The sequence below is a fragment of the Emydura macquarii genome, unplaced genomic scaffold (genome assembly GCF_026122565.2).
Source record: "Emydura macquarii macquarii isolate MOO-44397 ecotype Brisbane River unplaced genomic scaffold, CSIRO-AGI_Emac_v2 contig_2890, whole genome shotgun sequence".
Classification (NCBI taxonomy): Eukaryota; Metazoa; Chordata; order Testudines; family Chelidae; genus Emydura; species Emydura macquarii.
Window position 1 is genome coordinate 2037531 of NW_027133027.1, and position 17083 is coordinate 2054613.

Below are 17083 nucleotides of genomic sequence, written 5' to 3' on the forward strand. Positions count from 1 at the left end.
GTTCTGCATAACCCACTTTCCCCACAATGGAAATGAGAATGGAGTCAATGTAAAGGGTCCACTCTCTTGGCTTCAGTACAACAGAGGCACTTTTGTCTCCCATTGAGTGGCATCCATGTTAAAAAGTCTGCTTCCATAAATTCCTTTTGTTTGTTATTTTCAAACCTCATCACTTGCCTCCTCTTTAAATAGAAAAACAGTGAAACTGAAGAACAATGACAATTCTGTGGCACCTTAAAGACTAACAAATTTATTTGAGCATAAGCTTTTGTGAAACAGAAGTCAATTTCTAGGAAGCTTTTCATGTTTCTCTTAGTGCCATCTTTATAGTGGGGTAAGGTGTTATGCTTAACTGCATAAATATAAATCCAATTCTATATGGATGTGAATAAATAACAAATGCACAAGCATAATTTGGGATGAATACAGAATAATCATGAACATCTTTCACATTTTCTCTTTGCTAATGTGCATTAGTGTGTGGGATTTGGCAATGGCAGTGTGAAATAGTTCCAAATTCATGACAAGTATTACACCTCTAACTTGTAAACTGCATAGAATATATGTACTACCCATTTTTATAGCTGTTGTGTAAAATATGTAACTTGAACTGTATCTTGCTCCTGTCTTGATGAAAGTAAATGCAGAAGCCAAAAAAAACCAAAAACAAAACCTCAATTTCTCTCCTGGAAGATTAGAGTGGTTTTACCATAGAAAATAGCTGTTGTGCTTTGTTGTGCCTTTGTACACCGATTTTTCTAAAATCGGTCAGAAAAAGAAAGTGATCTTCTTCCCTCCCAAAATAAAAACTTTTGCTCTTTATTTCTAATTATAAAATGTTGTTGTCAATTTTGAGATTTGAAAACTTTTGACCAGCTCCTAGATGACTTTCTCTCTGTCACTTTGTAATTTAGTAGAATATTTTTAATTGGAAAAACCTGGTAGATGGCCTTGTGTCTCCACTAACCAACATGCTTGATGAGTGACAGTCTCCCAGTGATATTGCAGGGTAGGCCTATGGAACTGATATCATCTTCAAAGGGGCAAGGCTGATGAAGTTGCTGTCTTGTTGTGCCAAATCCCGCTGTAAAATGTACTTAAAGCAGATGTTTGAACCTTTGGCCTACTGACTTTAGTGGTGGCCAGGAGCAGCGCTAGTCAATGGCTTTTGTAATTGCCCACCATGAGCTGGAAGAGCTGTTTGTCTAAGGCCAGCCACTGAAAAGCTGTCGTCTTTTGTCACTGAAAATACACCACCTATGGTATCATGCATCTATGTAAACACTGCAACCTAGGACGGTAAAGCCTTTACATTACATAACCAATCCCCTGAATCCTCTAATCCCCATGTGCAAATTCTTCTTGCTTGCTCATGTGTACGTGGCTGTGGTAACTTGGCAATGCACATCCCTGGGGGTAGTTCTGACTTAAGGCAAAGGCAGGTACATTTCTTATTTCCAAGAGTTTCCTTTATACTCCTTATGTATACCTTTGCTAAGTTGTTCTTGCAATTTGCCCAAAGACATGTACTATGCCAAAAAACCTGAGTAATTGCTGTGGTGCCTACATTGTAACACAGTGTTTACATTCTGCTAAATAGATATTTGTTTAAAAATATCAACTGAAGCTGTATTGGAAAGAAAACAACTGCTTTTGTTTGTTTTCATTATAAAGCTAAACTGTGGCCTACATAATACATAAACGAAATTGCTGCAGTAATCAGCTGTCTTTTTACACTGCATTTTAAAGCTGTTGAACTTCTATTTATTGCCTATAGACTGAATAAACTGGAGAACTTCCACAAGGTTGTTGTCCAAGAACTTGTCAGTCTTGAGAAGGATGCTCAAATTTTATCCAGCCTTGAGAAGGACACAGTGGTGTGTATGTCTTAATTTGTTTTTTATGACCTATACATGGATTGAATGTCCAGTTCCAAAATAACACATGTACTCTTTGGGAAACTCTTGTAGGACTTTTGGAATAAACAGTCCATCAAACTGAGCTCTTTCTGTAATCATCAAAAGAAAAGGTACCCATCTTACAACTGTCTTTTAAATATGTCATTTTAGAGATCAGAAACATCTTTGCACAGTCTATTATCTAGTTAAATGGTCACTTCTGATGCTGGTCATTATTTCTGTGACTTTTATTTTAGAGAGATGAGGTGGGTGAGGTAATCTTTTATTGGACCAACTTCTGTTAGTGAGAGACAGGCTTTTGTTCTGGTTTGATTAGTGCTGCCTTGAAACCTGTAACTAGTAGATAGGGACCTGAGCAGCAGAATTTGGATTTAAATGGTCTGATTGTTTTGGAGTGTTTGGATCCAAATTTTTGGTACAGGACCACCTTTATGTTGCTTACATATGCTTGAAATAACTAACTTCGGTTAGCAGGTTTCATAAACCCTAACCCGGTGGTGTTTCTTTGCAAGTTTTGGTTTTGCATAAACCCAAAATGCAAACGAAACCCTTGACTCTCCCAAATGGTTCTTACAGCTCCATACCTCCTTAAAATAGCCTGTAAATTCCAGCTTCCTTGCTCCAGTGTATTCTGTTATGGAACAGCTGGTCCCTAAATGCAATTTTTGAGGATGTGCCAGGTTCCTATCTTCTATATTTGGGAGGGTGCCTGGGATGTGTTTGCCCCCCAAATTTCTGAAAAGGCTTACTTGAGGCAGCTGGAAGCTCTCACGATTAAGTCTGGGTACCAGTGGGTAAAATAAAAGTGTGTTCACTTTGTGGCGAACCATGGGAGCATGATGGACTTGGTGGAGAAGTCCAAGAGTTTTCTTTATCCTAGCTATTGTGCTGACCTCTGAGCTGCAGTTTGGGGAATCCCTGCAGTTTGTTTATGTAACAGTAAGCATGAGCACACCGAAATGAGGCCATCCAATGAGATTATCCAAGTTTATTTTTCTTCCAGGTTTCAGTCTATGGATTCAGTATTGGAAGAAACTGTGAGGAGTTTTAAAGATACGGTACAAAATACAAAGGTAGGTGCTGTATGCAGACAGCTTTGTGTCAGGATTCTGAGCTGGAGCGCAGTTGATAAGCAAATAAAATATTAATATATTTTGCTGAGGAACTGTTAGAGGAAAACTTTTCCATTAAGTAGATAAGGCAAGAATATTCCACAGGCCCTGGGTTGGGAACCACTGCTCCAGATCAACCAACAATTTTGAGATTAGATATTCCTAATACACTTTTTGGGTGTCCTTTTTTCTTGCTGAAAACAGTCACTTCAGCGTTTCATCTTTAAAGGGTGAAATCAGCATTTTGTGACCCCAGTTAAAAAATTGTACAAAACTGCAGAATTGGTAAAGTGCAATTTTTAGCCCCTTTCCCGGATTGTCTCCTCTTGCATTCACACCATGAAAGAGCCAGGCACAGTCATACTTCCTTCTATTGTCCCAAGGGGACTCTACCCTCACCCAATGGAGGGATTTTCCCTTCTGGGGCTCCTCTTGGAACTTACCTATGGCTAAGCTTTAATGGCATAATAGAGCCATTTATCTTTTAAAGTGCTAGAATAATACTTCTGCTGTGGCCACTTCATTATTTAAAGAGAATAACTCTAGAAGGTCACTTGCATTTTCTCTTTCCTCTGCCAGTTTCTTTGCTTTTTTTTTTTTTTTTTTTTTTTTTAAAGCAACATTCAAACCCTAATTTTTTAAAAATGTGAAAAGCGCTCTAAAATAAGTACTGATTCCTTTTACAGTAGGCGATGATATAAGCCAGGCTGAATCTATGCATCTACCATATTTCACAGCTGGTGATAGACTCCTAACAGGAGATGCTTTAATAGGGTATTCAGCTGAACTAAAAATTCAAAATGTTATAGATTAATTATACAAAGCTTTTATCAAGTTCAAACCTCTTCTCCTGCCCCCTAAACACATACACTGTTCATTGCTTAAATGTAGGCCTGTTTAATGTCCCTGTAACTTTAGAAGCCTGTGACTACCGCCTTAGTATTCCTGTGGTATTGAGACCTTCTGGTTTTCATGCATTGTGCATAATGCTATTGGTGTGCGTGGTGCCTTAGGAGAACAAGAAGGCAAGGTCCCCAGGCTGAAGAGGGTAAACCACATGTTAAAGTGATGATAGTTACAATAGCTAAAATGGTGTTAATATAGAACTTCAGGGAAAACCTTTGAAAATCAAGATCGTCTTTCACTTAAGTCAAATCCTGAGTTCAGAATTCTGTTTCCCATGAAACAGACAGATAGAATTGCAAGCACTTGCCAGTGGAGGGAGTGGAGTCCTTTGCTTTGCTGTCAGCGGTATCAGAAATGCTTAACGTTCGAAAGTGAAATGTAGAATGCTGAATTCTGGAGTTATCGCATCATAGGAGATGATCAGTGTTACGCTCTTAACTGAACAATATGCAATTAAAAGTAAACACAGGCTGTTTCTAAAAAAAAAATCATTTCTAAATTTCAATTGATTCCTGTTTAATTTCACAAAGGTTTATATTAACGTGCTAATATTTTTTCTAAAATTCTCTTGTTTTTCTCTGTGCAGTATGAACATGCCCAGGAGAAGGTGGAAGAAAATACTAAGGTGTTCATTGTTGCTTCTGATTAACAAAACACTGAATTGTACTGCAAAACAATTTTTGAAGACCTTGCACACCTTATGTTGTTTCTGTAGAAGAACTTTGAGTCTTGTGGAGAATATGGAGGATATATTTTCTTCAATCTTTTCTCTCTCTGAAAATAATTACAATGCTATTTTTGACTTCTTTTAAAAAGAAGGTGCTGCTAATTACTCAGGTTTCTGCTTCCATTGTCCACAAGGAGTGGTGGTATTGGGTTCTGTGGCAGTGTTACCTTTAGGTCCAATTTAGTTAATGAATTTCATGGAACAACAGAAATCCAAATAAACGTCATGCTTTATATCACAAATTGATGTAAAATGGATTCCATTAGACACTTTTGTTAATACCTTTACAAATAAATTCCTTTAGTTATGAAAGGCTGTTCATTCTATCATTTAAGCAAAATGGTGCTCACTTTTTTGACAATTAATTTCCTCTTCATTTCTTCATGTTATAAATAGGAGGAAATAATTTCCCCTAAATGGGGACAATGGGGGTGGGAAGAGTATTAATGTCTCCATCTTTTTAACCCTTTAGTAACTTAAGAAAAGCCTTTTTTTTCTTTTTTCTTTTTTTTTTTAAACCGAGGCACTGCATTTGGTTAGCTGGAGTGTATTACCAGGGTCCAATGGTGATTCATCTCTAACTCTGTTGTTCACTTTCCTCCTATGTGCACTCAGTGTCAAGAGAGTTGCCATTATAGACTTTGAAATCTGAGCTATGGGGTCCCCTAATCCCATCTGGCAGACGTCAAAGTTCACAAAGATGGCTCCCCTGGGACTAGAAGATGCAGGCTAGCTTCCGCTCTTTTCATTGGGCTCCAGGATTCCAACCACAGAGTTCCACCCCTCTGGCTTTGAAGACACCCTCCTTCAGTTAGCACCTTCTATGCTGAAGCTGGCTGGCACTGGAGAGGCTTGTCTATGGCCTGTTGGAGCCCAAAGTGCAGGGAAGAGAGAATGCTGGCATTTGGTAAGCTATTCTGAAATGTTTCCTGGGTATGAACCCAAGTGAAGTTAATGGAGACTCCTACTGAAATGGAGTTCAATAAATCATGGTTGCCTTGTACAGACCAACTGCATTTAATGGTATAGCAGAAAGTAGAGATGCATTGTGGGCCAGTATATCTTCAAGGACTTTTCTGGAAACCTAAACTTGCAAGTTGCCACGTCTGTTCACATCCTTTCAGAGTCTAGCAGCATCAAGACAGCCACTGAGGACAAGGATGACTGGTCCCCCATGACCTTCTCCCCCCCATGACCTTCTCCCCACCATGACTGGCTCTGAAGGCTGGAGAAAGGGTTCTGTTGTGATATTTGGGCCTACAAATTTACCTTAATTGTGAGCTCAGCTGTAAAAAGTGAATGTGAAAATTCACAAAATGTCACAGTAACCTATAACAACAACCATTGATGGGAAAAGGAGCAAAAGGGAGATTGAGTAAATTAGTCCAAACAAAAAGCCCTACTGAGAGAACTTAAGGTCTGTGTTAAGATCAGGTCTAGTAAACAAGAGAAGTGTGGACTGGAAATCAATGAACCAAAATTGGTATGTCAGAAATTAAGCCTTACTGGTGGACAAATTAATGAGGGGGATGGACTATTCCACTCATCACTCCTTTTTGGGGTCCTCAAAAAGAGACGGTGGGTGGAGAAACTGGCTACCATGAAGCTGACTTAAAGGAGGGGGTGTGAATGCTGGCAGAGGGAAAGATGAAGGAAAGGGAAGGCATGAGCTTCCAACATGACTGAGACTTTCTTCATCCTACTCCTGAGGGATGCCCTGTCCTGACCAGACCAGTGAACCATGCCCCTCCACCAGCTTTAGCTATATCCTGAACACCACCTAGGGTGTGAGACCTTGTCTCTCTCGTCCTCTTCCCCTGCCAATGTCTTTTTTTTCCTTCCCTGCCATATTTCTAATCTTTCCTTTCTCTCTCCCTCCCTCCTTCTGCTTTCTGTCTAATAGTAGTCTTGTTTAGCTGGCCAAGACTGCATAGTTTGCAAGGCTGCTGTAAACCAAAAAGACAGCTAAATGTAATGAACTAAACCAATGGTTCCCAAACTCTACCACGTTGCTTACCACCAACATAAAACAGCACCTGTAGTACCACCACCTGTAGGGGTGGGGGCAATGGGCAGGAAGGGGGGGGAGCAGCTCCTGGCCAGCTGCTATGTAACCGGGGGGGGGTGTTTGAGGGGCAGAACGGCTGGGCCACCGCATTGGTTGGGGGCGAGGCCGGCACTGGAGCAGCTCCTGGCCAGCCCCCCAGCAGCAGGTGGACACGTACCATTGGGAGGTGGTCTATATACCACGGTTTGGGAACCTCTGCACTAAACCCGATGCTGATAGAAGTTTGCCAGGTCTCAGAGGAGGCGATAAGACCATGTACTGTACCTGTGGGGTTTTTTTGGGGGTGGGGGGGTGGTTTTGGTTGGTTGGCTTTTTTCAAGCCATGGGGTTGCAATTGAGAGTCAACAGCAGAGACAGAAGCTGCATTTTCTCTTTGTTCTTTTCTTTCCCCAGTTATGTGTGTTTTATTTTGTTTTGTCTGCTAGGAGAAGGGACTGAACTTTTACAACACCACCACCAATGACAGCTCCAGTCCATCTCTGCTAACTTCTCTTTTTCCAAAAAGACAGTTATTACCATCTTGAATGCCATCTAAGAGACTGTCAGACGAGGAGGGGTTCTTTTTAAAAACCTCTGTCCAATGAAAGGGAACAAGGGATGTTAAAATGAAAGCCCTTATTTAATAATTTACATTTCAAATGCTTTAATTGATTTTCCTTCCTTATCTCTAATACAAGATTTAAAAAAACCTTTAATAGTGTGGTTGCCAGGGTAGTAAGTAGGCTGAGGTCTCTGTATATGAAACCCTGAACCTTCCTTCCAACTGTTCAGTGATGGACAGTGACAAGATCATATTAACACTTTTGAATCTTACTCCATCTGAATTAATATAACATGTTCTGATAGAATATTTCTGCTCCCATTCCCCCAGAGATCTTAAGAAATTAGGGAACAGCACTCAGTGGGATATGAAGTTATCTGTTGACTGTACTGGAGTGGAAGACCTAACAGCAGCTAGTGTGAGGGTTTCAGATGACATAGACAAAATGGAAGGCTGATAAGAAAATTGCCTCCCATCTATCTTGATATTTTGTATTTCACGAATGAGATCTAGGTCTGGAATGGACTTGTGAGTTTATGCAGCTTAAGTTTTCACAGCTTCTGCCAAATGACTCCACACACACATTAAGTTCAGCACTTTTCACTTTCAAAACAACAGCATATTGCATATCTCTAGAGCAATTTGAGGTATTTTGAAAATGCACCCAGTGAGGTGGAACTTGGCTTGGCATGTGCCGTTAAACTACAAGCACCAATTTAAAATAATGCTTATGTACAGAAAGCTCATCAGCTCAGAGTTTGTCAATATTTTCATTCTAAATCAAGTAATGCTCTCACGAATCATTACTATTTACGTTTTTTGGTTTAAAGGTTTATTAGCATCAGATCACCATCAAATGTACCTTCTCAAAATTTGAAATGATTTGGGGCCTATACAGTATTAAAACTGTTGGAATTTGATATGAATTGCACAGTTTTCATAGTTTTCATGTTTGAATTTAATTAGTGCTGTTTAGAAATGATTTATATGAAGTTCAAAGCTTTATAAGCAGGTTCTGGCTAATTGTGACAGTTAGACTCAAAGGAATATTTCACTGTAAATTACATAAAAAGTTCAGAACCGAAACTAAGGTTTGTGTGACCCAAATCTGTCAGTGTCTAATTTCATCATAGTTTGCCTCCTTGGAGATGATTTTGTTCCTGCCTATGAAGATCATGTAACATACCATCAAAAAGCAGGGCGTGTGTAGTCAATGTCTCACTGTAGATGATGATTTACTGAAGAGCATACCTACCTTTTGATAGCGTTACCTCATGCTCTGGAAGCATGATCTCTGTTCTGGGAGGGAGGGAGGAGAGAAGACAGATAAGCACTGTGCTGGCTATTACTGAAAAGGCTGATGGAAAAATTAAAACCAAAAATGCCCCTCACCCAGCTTGGAGAATGTCAGTGCAGCTTTGTAAATTCTGTGATTGTATTTTCTGGCATGCACACTGTGCCTAATATATTGTGCCGTAACACTTCTGTTTGCACATAGATGCATCTTTTAGAATCATTATCCAGTGGTCCAGTTTCATATGTGTCACAGAGCAATTTAGACATAGGTTCAACCAAAAAGAGCAGACCTCTGAGAATAGATTAACATGTTGGTAATGAGCTTTGATTTGCCAGAAGGATGGAATAGATTGTTGATACACTGTACAGTCAATTGCTTGACCACACTCTGGTTGTTCATGGAATATATTGGAGACCAAATAACTGATGTCTGTCAGGTTTATTGCTGTAACCAATAATAATATAGTACAGGAAAATACTTATGTGCTACCAGTCTCTGGAAAGCTGTCTCATGCAGCAACGTTACATTCACCTTTATACAGAAGGTGTGTTCCTAAAGTTACACCTCACAAGTGGTACCGTGTGCATCATCTGAAACTAGATTTAACCAATCCGCTTTCCATCTTGCTTTTCTAGTACCATGGTTTACTCCTTATCTCTTTGTTCTGAACACATGTATTTCAGGTACCAAAAGGTGTGAAGGCATCTCCTTGTACTGGGGTAGAACAATCACGTGTCTTGTCTTTTCTTTCTTTCGGACATTCCAGTACAGTTCTGTGAGAGTAACTTCCTTTCTGTTGCTATGGTAAAGAGCTCATCTGTTTTGATCTTGACAGCTTCCCTATTTGCTCAAGCCAAAACTTACTTCAATGAATGCAAGGGCTTATGTGATACTAAGCATAAGTGAGCGGGATTATATAAAAATCAGAAACCAATTTAGGCTATGTAGCTGCTATAATATTTGGGCTAAATGCTATTTGTGCTTAATAAACTCTAATATATATGGTATGTATATATTAGTCAATGAGATATAACTTGTGTTTTCCATAAATTTCCCTTTTTTTTTTTTTTTTTTTTTTTTTTTAAATGTCTTATACTAGAAATAATTCTGGTCAAGAGGTGAACTTTATTTAAGGAAACAAGATTTGTGAACCATGTTAAGTGAGGAGAAGAGCACTTCTGCTACTATCTATGCACAGTTGAACTTCATGAGGTATGAGGCATTGTTGCCATGACAAAACTGAGCATTAGAACTTGATTCTCTCTGTGTGTTTGCACCACAGTTTAAGAAAATTAATAGACTTTAATTTTAGAGGAAAGTACAGCTAGAAGGGAAGAAATTCATGTGACTGAAAGAACAAAATGTGCAGTAAAAGTAACTACATGAAATGTAATGTGTATGTTAATTTTGATATGAACAGATGGAGTTGCTCTAGAACTTTGTAATGCACTTAAAATGATCCTTTCCCTTGAATCATTGCTTGATATTTCTAGTGCTTGTTTACATGGAATATGGAGGGGTGATGATGGCACAATGGCAAATCGAAGGAATGGAATATGGTGACTTTAAATCTCTGACATATATCTTTCATCCTAAGGAAAGTAATAAGGTTGTGCTCAATCTTTAATCTACTGCTCAAAGAAGTATAGGGACCTCTCCTATTGAACCGGAGTTAGTAAATTGCCAGTAGAGCTTGACCTATTTTGCAAGCAGTCAAAGCACTTGCTTAAAGCTTGCCCTGTTGGCTCAAGCTATAGTAGGTGCTCTTGTTCGTCCAATGAAATGGGTTTTTTCTTAAAAGCTGTAACAATGTCTTAGAAATAAAAACTAAGATGTAATTAAATTGTTTTACTTCTGTTTCAGATTATACTAGTCTGGGCTGGACTTGTTTTGGCAGAGGGATGGAGTAGACACAACTTGTCTTTTCCTTAACTTTGAAGCTACGTTAATTTTTCCTGTTTGATACCAATCTCCATGAGAATGGAGCGTTCATACACTTAAATATGTTCCTCTCTGTCACCCATGGTTCCATGTCCTACTTGTCTTGTTCTCTTTGAATACTTCAGTGAACGAATTTGCTTCTCATAAAGAAATGAAACCAGGGGTTTCAGATATCATATCTCTTACTGCTAATCAATTGAACAGTTAGACTGAAAAACCTGCTAAGGCCATTTTTATTGTGTTTCTGAGAGTTGGATGGAGGAGTGAGACTCCATGTGGATTCCTCCTCTAACTACTCATTGAAAATCACCATGTATCTCGCCCTCCCTCCCCCCCCCCCTGGTTTCAGTGACTGTTCTATTATTGAAAGCAAAGCAAATCCATAAATAGCTATTTCTCATGACTGGTGAGGGAAGGGGAATGTCTCTTGGATGACAATACTAAAGATTTTCAATTTTTTTCCTTCCTCTCCTTCTGTCACCCCCCAATTTTTTTCTTTTAATTCAGGGAAAGATTAAATATCCTTTAGTTATTTCAGATTTTTCTATAAACAACCAATCTTCTTACTGAACTGATCAAGTGGTGCCATGCACCAGCTGAAAGTTTGTGAAACTTTGGTTTCTCCAATTGATTAGCTGGCAATTTTGTATCACTATGACCAGGTCATAATGACTATTTCTTACTTGGAAGCCAGTTAGTTGACTTTGGCAACTCTCTTGAACATGTTCCCTTTACTAAAGACATAGATTGTGGCAGGTGGTATTTGTCCACTCCATTCCCTTATTCCCATTCCTCCTTTTAGTGGAAATAGAGATCAATTTTATCACTGTTGTTGTGACCCAAGAAGGACAATTCTGATATTCGTGTTCAGGAGGTGAAAAGGTACAACTAGAATGCACTGATGCTTATCAGTCTGGAGACTGAAATGCAGAAATATGCCTTGACATGCAGACTAACTTTGACTGCCACATGATCTATTGATTATGCTCTAACTAATAATCTTGAGTGTCCTGTATATGCCTTGACTTCTGATTCAAGTTTCCATCTAGCTGTAAACCTTTTCCAGCTGACCGATATTTGCACAATGTCATATCCTTCAGTGTTTTGTTTTGTGTGTGTGCACATAGGCATTGGTCTGCACCATGGCAAGAGAGCCTTTTGTACCCAGTAGCAGCTGTAATCAAAGGCTGCAGGATGCAGTTTTAAAAGGGTGTGAGATCAGTGGTTGAAAATAGCAAGAGCAGCAGCCGGGTAACACACCTCAGAAAGGGTTGTCTATCTTTCCCTTCCCTTCTTGCTGCCCCATGGCATAATTTGCTTGTAGCTAATGCTTTTGTGCTGTTTTGTCGTAGACCGTCTGTGTGCTAGAACAGTTTTCCACTTCTGGGAATTAAATATTTACAAACTGTTATCTAATTCATGTGTATACATTAGCAGTGACATTTTGGAAGGTTACAGTGGGGCTGAATATAACTGCATTTTAACACTACTATCCAAAGAGCTTTCTCCATGCAAAGAAAATACCGTACAATAGTGTAATCATTTAACAGACTGTCTTCCACCCCCGGACCAATCATTACCATGTTGCAACCAGTATAGTGCTGAGAGCACTAGTTGTAGTGTATGTGCCTGCGAAACCCTGCAAAGCTGATCTTAAGGAAGGAGGACTATTCCCTGAGCAGTTAGATTTTTGTTTGTTTGTTTTCTAATAAGTGGTGTCCCCTCTTCTCTGTCCTCTCTCCCTTAGCCTATCCTCACAGACTAACTGATCTTTTCCTGGAATACGGAAGGTGAATGTGGCCTCTGGTTTGTAGTTAAATGTGAAGGTGAATTAATATTTTTAAGTACAATATCTTCAGGTATAAATGTTTAATTTCCCTGAAGGCTGGTAATCTGTGAAAGTGATGTTATATGGAGTGTGCCTATCCACTATTTACTTTGGGTCATGATCTTTTCCTTCTCTTGCTTCACTGCTCTTCCCCCCCCCCCCTCATCTCTCCTGCCCCCCTGAGGTTATACAACCAGTGAAAGCTAGGAGGCACTTACATACCTGCCTCTGTTTTAATTTTTGAATCTGAAGTTGTAGATTATATTTGATATGGTTTTCTTGCCTGACATCTACTGGTTACTATGCACACTCTCCCTCTGTAATGGATGCTCGTGTGCTTATTTTGAATGCTAATTCATGTGTGGAGAGTGGGGTTGGGGACTCAATCCATCCACAATTTAAATGGAAGCTTCCCCCTGAAAAACTGACATCAAGAGGAAGCATAATAAGCAATTGTCCTAAAAGGTTTTGCTGGGTGAAACTTGCTCTAGTGCAGGGAGTACTTGAAGGTGTGGAGGGCCTTTCTCAGACCATCTGCACCCAGGTGAATGTCTGTCAAAACAGTTCTCTCTGTCCAAGTTCCAGGAAAAGATTACTTCAGGTAGTCTGACCACTAGCTATTTATGCCTCAAATAACAAAGAAAAGACTGATGGATTGTAAAATTTTTGTTTATTTACAATGTTATGTGTTACAGGAAAATCAGTTTAAAAAGTTGACACCTTTTTTGTTTTTCAAAGTTGCAGCATTTTGGTGTTTAAAATACGCATAAAGAACTCAGAATATACCTGACTCCAGTCTGTCTGATGGTTTGGATTGGCAAGGTGACACTTTTAAACATATTTAGAATTTTTTTCAGCCCTTTGAACATTTCAAGTAAGGCAATCCTTTTTTTCTTCTTTTTCTTTTAAAACTAGGCTTCAACAAAACAGAAGACAAGCTCTGGGTTTGGTTTTCAGAGTAAACTTTAACCATTGGAATGCTGTTGTCTTCCAGACTGCCAATCAAATAAATGTTTAGGAACATATTCATGCTCTCTGCACCCAAAGGTGATGGATTTTATTCAGACTAAACTCAGGATTCAATGTTGGGCCACAAAACCTTTTTGTTGCTCCACCTTTATATTGTCTATCTGAGACTCCCTTGCATGACACCTCAATTATTATGCCTTCCCACTCTGGAATCTTACTCCTGATATGAGGCTAAAATGACTTCTAGTAATGTGTCCGAGAGGCAGAGTTACAACGCTTGCTTCCTTCCTGACTGAATGAAAAATCCTAAGATTTCCTTTCAATTCTGCATTGGTGACAAGCGGCATCTTGGCACTAGCTCATAAATCTAACAGTTTACATCTATTCGTTGATCGGCTGCCTCCACCTCCATCTAATCAGCTGATCTGCTTTTGTCTGTATCCATCCCAGCTGGAGGTATTTCTCTCACAAAATCTACACCTGCAAGGTCGTCTTAAGTTTTACCCATATTTAAAGAGCTCGCACTTCCCATTTGATGTTTGCAGTGTTGTCATAGCCATGTTGGTCCCAGGATATTGGAGAGACCAGATGGATGAGGTAATGTCTTTCAGTGAGCTGAAGAAGAGCTCTGGGTAGCTTGAAAGCTTCTCTCTCCCACCAACAGAAGTTGGTTCAATAGAAAATATTCCCTCATTCACCTGGTCTCTAACATCCCATTTGAGATCTATTAACTAATTGTTCACTTCTTGGGATTTTTACGTTCATTGGAAAGAACTGCCAACCAAGGACTGTCTGAAGAGCCAGCTGAAGCTATTTAGTCATGCTGATGAATTCTTAATTTAGTTTCTTTACATGTCAGGGAAGAGTGAAATTGACTTTCATTGTGAGCAGATGTTTTCATTCTGTCCAGTGAAGATTGGTGGGCAAGAACGTGGCTGTGTGATGCAACGGGCAGGCGTTAGAAGATATTACAGTGCCATTTATCGAAATACTTGACCACTGCAGCTAGTTTTGGTCATCTGATTTATTAAGACATTGCACCGTAATAAGGCTGCTTAAATGAGCTGTCTGTGCTGCAGTGGAGAGTTCAATCTTCTGCTTCAGCATAATGGTTGTGTTCAAGGAGCCCAAGTCATAACTAGAAGAGGTCCAAATCCAGGATCTGACTGAATTCAGATGGGCCCATGGGTTTGCAGGCACATGTTCAAACTGATCTCTGAAATGACCCCTTCCCAGGCCTTGCAGTTCTTCCACTGATTGAAAATGTCCATCCTCCCCCATGTTACCCCATCACCTCAATCTGCTCCTCTTCTTACTGCCCCAAAGTCCCTAGTGTTTCTGCCTCTTCTTCTTTACACTAGTATCTCTACTCACTTAAACTGGTGTCTGCTTGCCTGTGCTGTTCTCTAGGGCAGTTGGCCATCTCTTCACATGTGCTACTCCTGGGGCCCTCGTCTTCTGAATCAGCCAGAAGAGAGAGTGGAGTCATCAGGCAGGCTGAGAGAATTTGAGGACAGGGATTTGGAAGTTCTTCCATCCCTTTAGTGTCTCAGCTCACTCAGCTGCTTCCCTTCAACAAGGCAATCGGAAATGAAAGGAGAGGGATGGTCAATAGTATTTCTATGACCATTCCTGAACTTGTGGGAGCTGCTGGGTTGGGATTTATGTCCATTATCTGGTAAAGGGCAGTGAAAAATTACTAGAAAGATTTTTGTGTTGGCAGTGTTTCCATATAAGAGGGATCTGAAGAAGCTAGAACTACTTAGTTTCCAAAAGAGAATTAGAAGAGAGATGCTCTGCTGTCTCCTAATACAGGAATAGCATGGGTCTTGACAGGAAAAGGCAAAAATAAATAAATGAAATGGATATGAGGAAATACTCTTTTAAAGGAATGTCCAGTTACCCTAGGAAACTCATTGCTGCAGGGTGTTACTGAGGTGAATAGGTTGGTAGAAGTAAATAAAATTTGACTAATAGCATCTGTATTTGCGGTAGCAAGGTTAAAAGGGCTAACGATCTCCATACTTCTGGGCACGACCAGCTTAATAGCTACAGATAGGAAATAATCTCCTCCTCCATCTCCCCTTATAGAATACACTAGCACAATCTGGTACATTTTTACATCTTCATATGGTGCATTCTCCATTAGTGACTGTTAGAGACTGGATAGATGGATTACTGGTCAGTTCTGATCTGGCAATTCCTATAGGATGTGTCCCGGATTCTGTGCGATTCAGTCTTTTTAAGGTTCATTTTGTCTTCCAGAGCCCTATAATGTAGCCTGTGACTTTTGATTCACACACACACTGCTTGTGCATTTGTATTTCCCTCCACATGCATTTGAGGCCTTTAAGGGCTTGGCCTCACTAGATTCTATTTTAAACTTCAGAAATTCCTTCTACCTTTAAGTTGACCAACTAGCACGATCTAAAGTACAACTGATTTGTCTTGAATAGAGTTTCCAAAAATGTTAGATGCAGTTAGCTAACTACATCTAATTAACATCACACCTTTAAATTATAATCTAGACAAGGCCTGGTCCAAAACCCACTGAAATCAACAGACTGCCCTTGATTTCAACAAGTTTTGGATTAGGCCCTATGTACATAAAGCAAAAATGTGTGGTGCATATTTCTCTGTGTATGCTGAAGTTGTGCCCTGGGGCACAGGGGCTATGGCATTAATTATTCTGCCATTAGCTGCATTGTTTTCCAGAAAATAAAATCATTTCTATGATGATGCAGGGAGGTTTTTATCCTGTTTGCTGTCCTAGGGACTGACAGATGTCAGAGTTTGTTTTGAGAGAGGCTGGGAAGGAGCAGGACAGGGGTGCTAATGGAGCAGACCCTTCGTATGAATTACCTATCCTGTTTGATTTCCATAGGTGGTCTCTGCTAAATCGGTCAAAACAGGTTGATCACTCAGCTGCCTTTCAGCTTAAGTCAGCAGAGTATGACACACATTCTGAGGTCCTCCATGTGTATAGGATGTGCCAAACCTTTTAGTCTGAATACAACCCTAACTTTTGAAGGCTACCATGAAAATGTGACCACTCTTTGGGTTTCTCCGTGTAAGGCATTGTGTCAGCATTAGAGATTTTAGAATGTACTTTTTTTTTTTTTTTTTTTTTTTTTTTGGATGTGGGAAGGGGATGATGTCTCAAATGCCTCTCATTTTGATGATGATTTTTGACAAAGTACTTAAAGCTACATGTTGTTAAAATCTAAATAGCAATACATTAATAAATGTCTGGTACAAAGACCTGATCAATGTAACCAAACTGAGTCAAGGTTTACACTAAAACTGTGTCTTCTAACTCAGTCTCTTTTTGTTTTAGAACAAATGAAAAATACTACAATGTAGTATTGAGTTACTGTACTTATTGTGCTTTCTTAGTGTTCAGAACACCGTTGGCCACAGCAAAGTAGTCTTTATGGAAACCGTTCCTGATTTCTGTCACAGGAGGGACGTTCTTCATATCGGTTCTTGAAGGTCTTTTCTGGTACGTCTTTAAAAAAGCAAAAACTAAAGGTAAATAATTCATGTAATTCTCCCCTACCCCAACATACTTCTTACAGTTAAAAGGCTCATTGTATTAAAACAGCACCAAATTCATGTCTAGTCTTTGAAGCTGGTACTTGCATCTTGCAGAGACTGCTTTTTTTTTTTTTTTTTTTTTTTTTTTTTGAGGCAATGATATATTAAGCAGAACAAACTTCTTTTGGCCAAATTGCTCTGTTGCATGATTGCAAATGCAGAGTAGATCCTTGACTTC

The 17083-nt window shown here is 39.5% G+C and overlaps 2 protein-coding genes across 2 annotated transcripts in view; one reads left to right on the forward strand and one right to left on the reverse strand.

Moving 5' to 3' along the window:
- SYCP2L (synaptonemal complex protein 2 like) overlaps positions 1–4970 on the forward strand; it is a 48718-nt gene extending 43748 nt beyond the window's left edge. The window contains exons 33-36 of the mRNA XM_067568420.1: positions 1778–1877; positions 1971–2029; positions 2923–2992; positions 4524–4970. Coding sequence (XP_067424521.1) covers positions 1778–1877; positions 1971–2029; positions 2923–2992; positions 4524–4586 — 292 coding nt within the window. The 3' untranslated portion in view covers positions 4587–4970. The remainder of the gene's footprint in view (positions 1–1777; positions 1878–1970; positions 2030–2922; positions 2993–4523) is intronic.
- An 8022-nt stretch (positions 4971–12992) lies between these two features.
- Positions 12993–17083, reverse strand: part of ELOVL2 (ELOVL fatty acid elongase 2) — a 75725-nt gene continuing 71634 nt past the window's right edge. Inside the window, exon 8 of the mRNA XM_067568423.1 lies at positions 12993–16816. Coding sequence (XP_067424524.1) covers positions 16688–16816 — 129 coding nt within the window. The 3' untranslated portion in view covers positions 12993–16687. The remainder of the gene's footprint in view (positions 16817–17083) is intronic.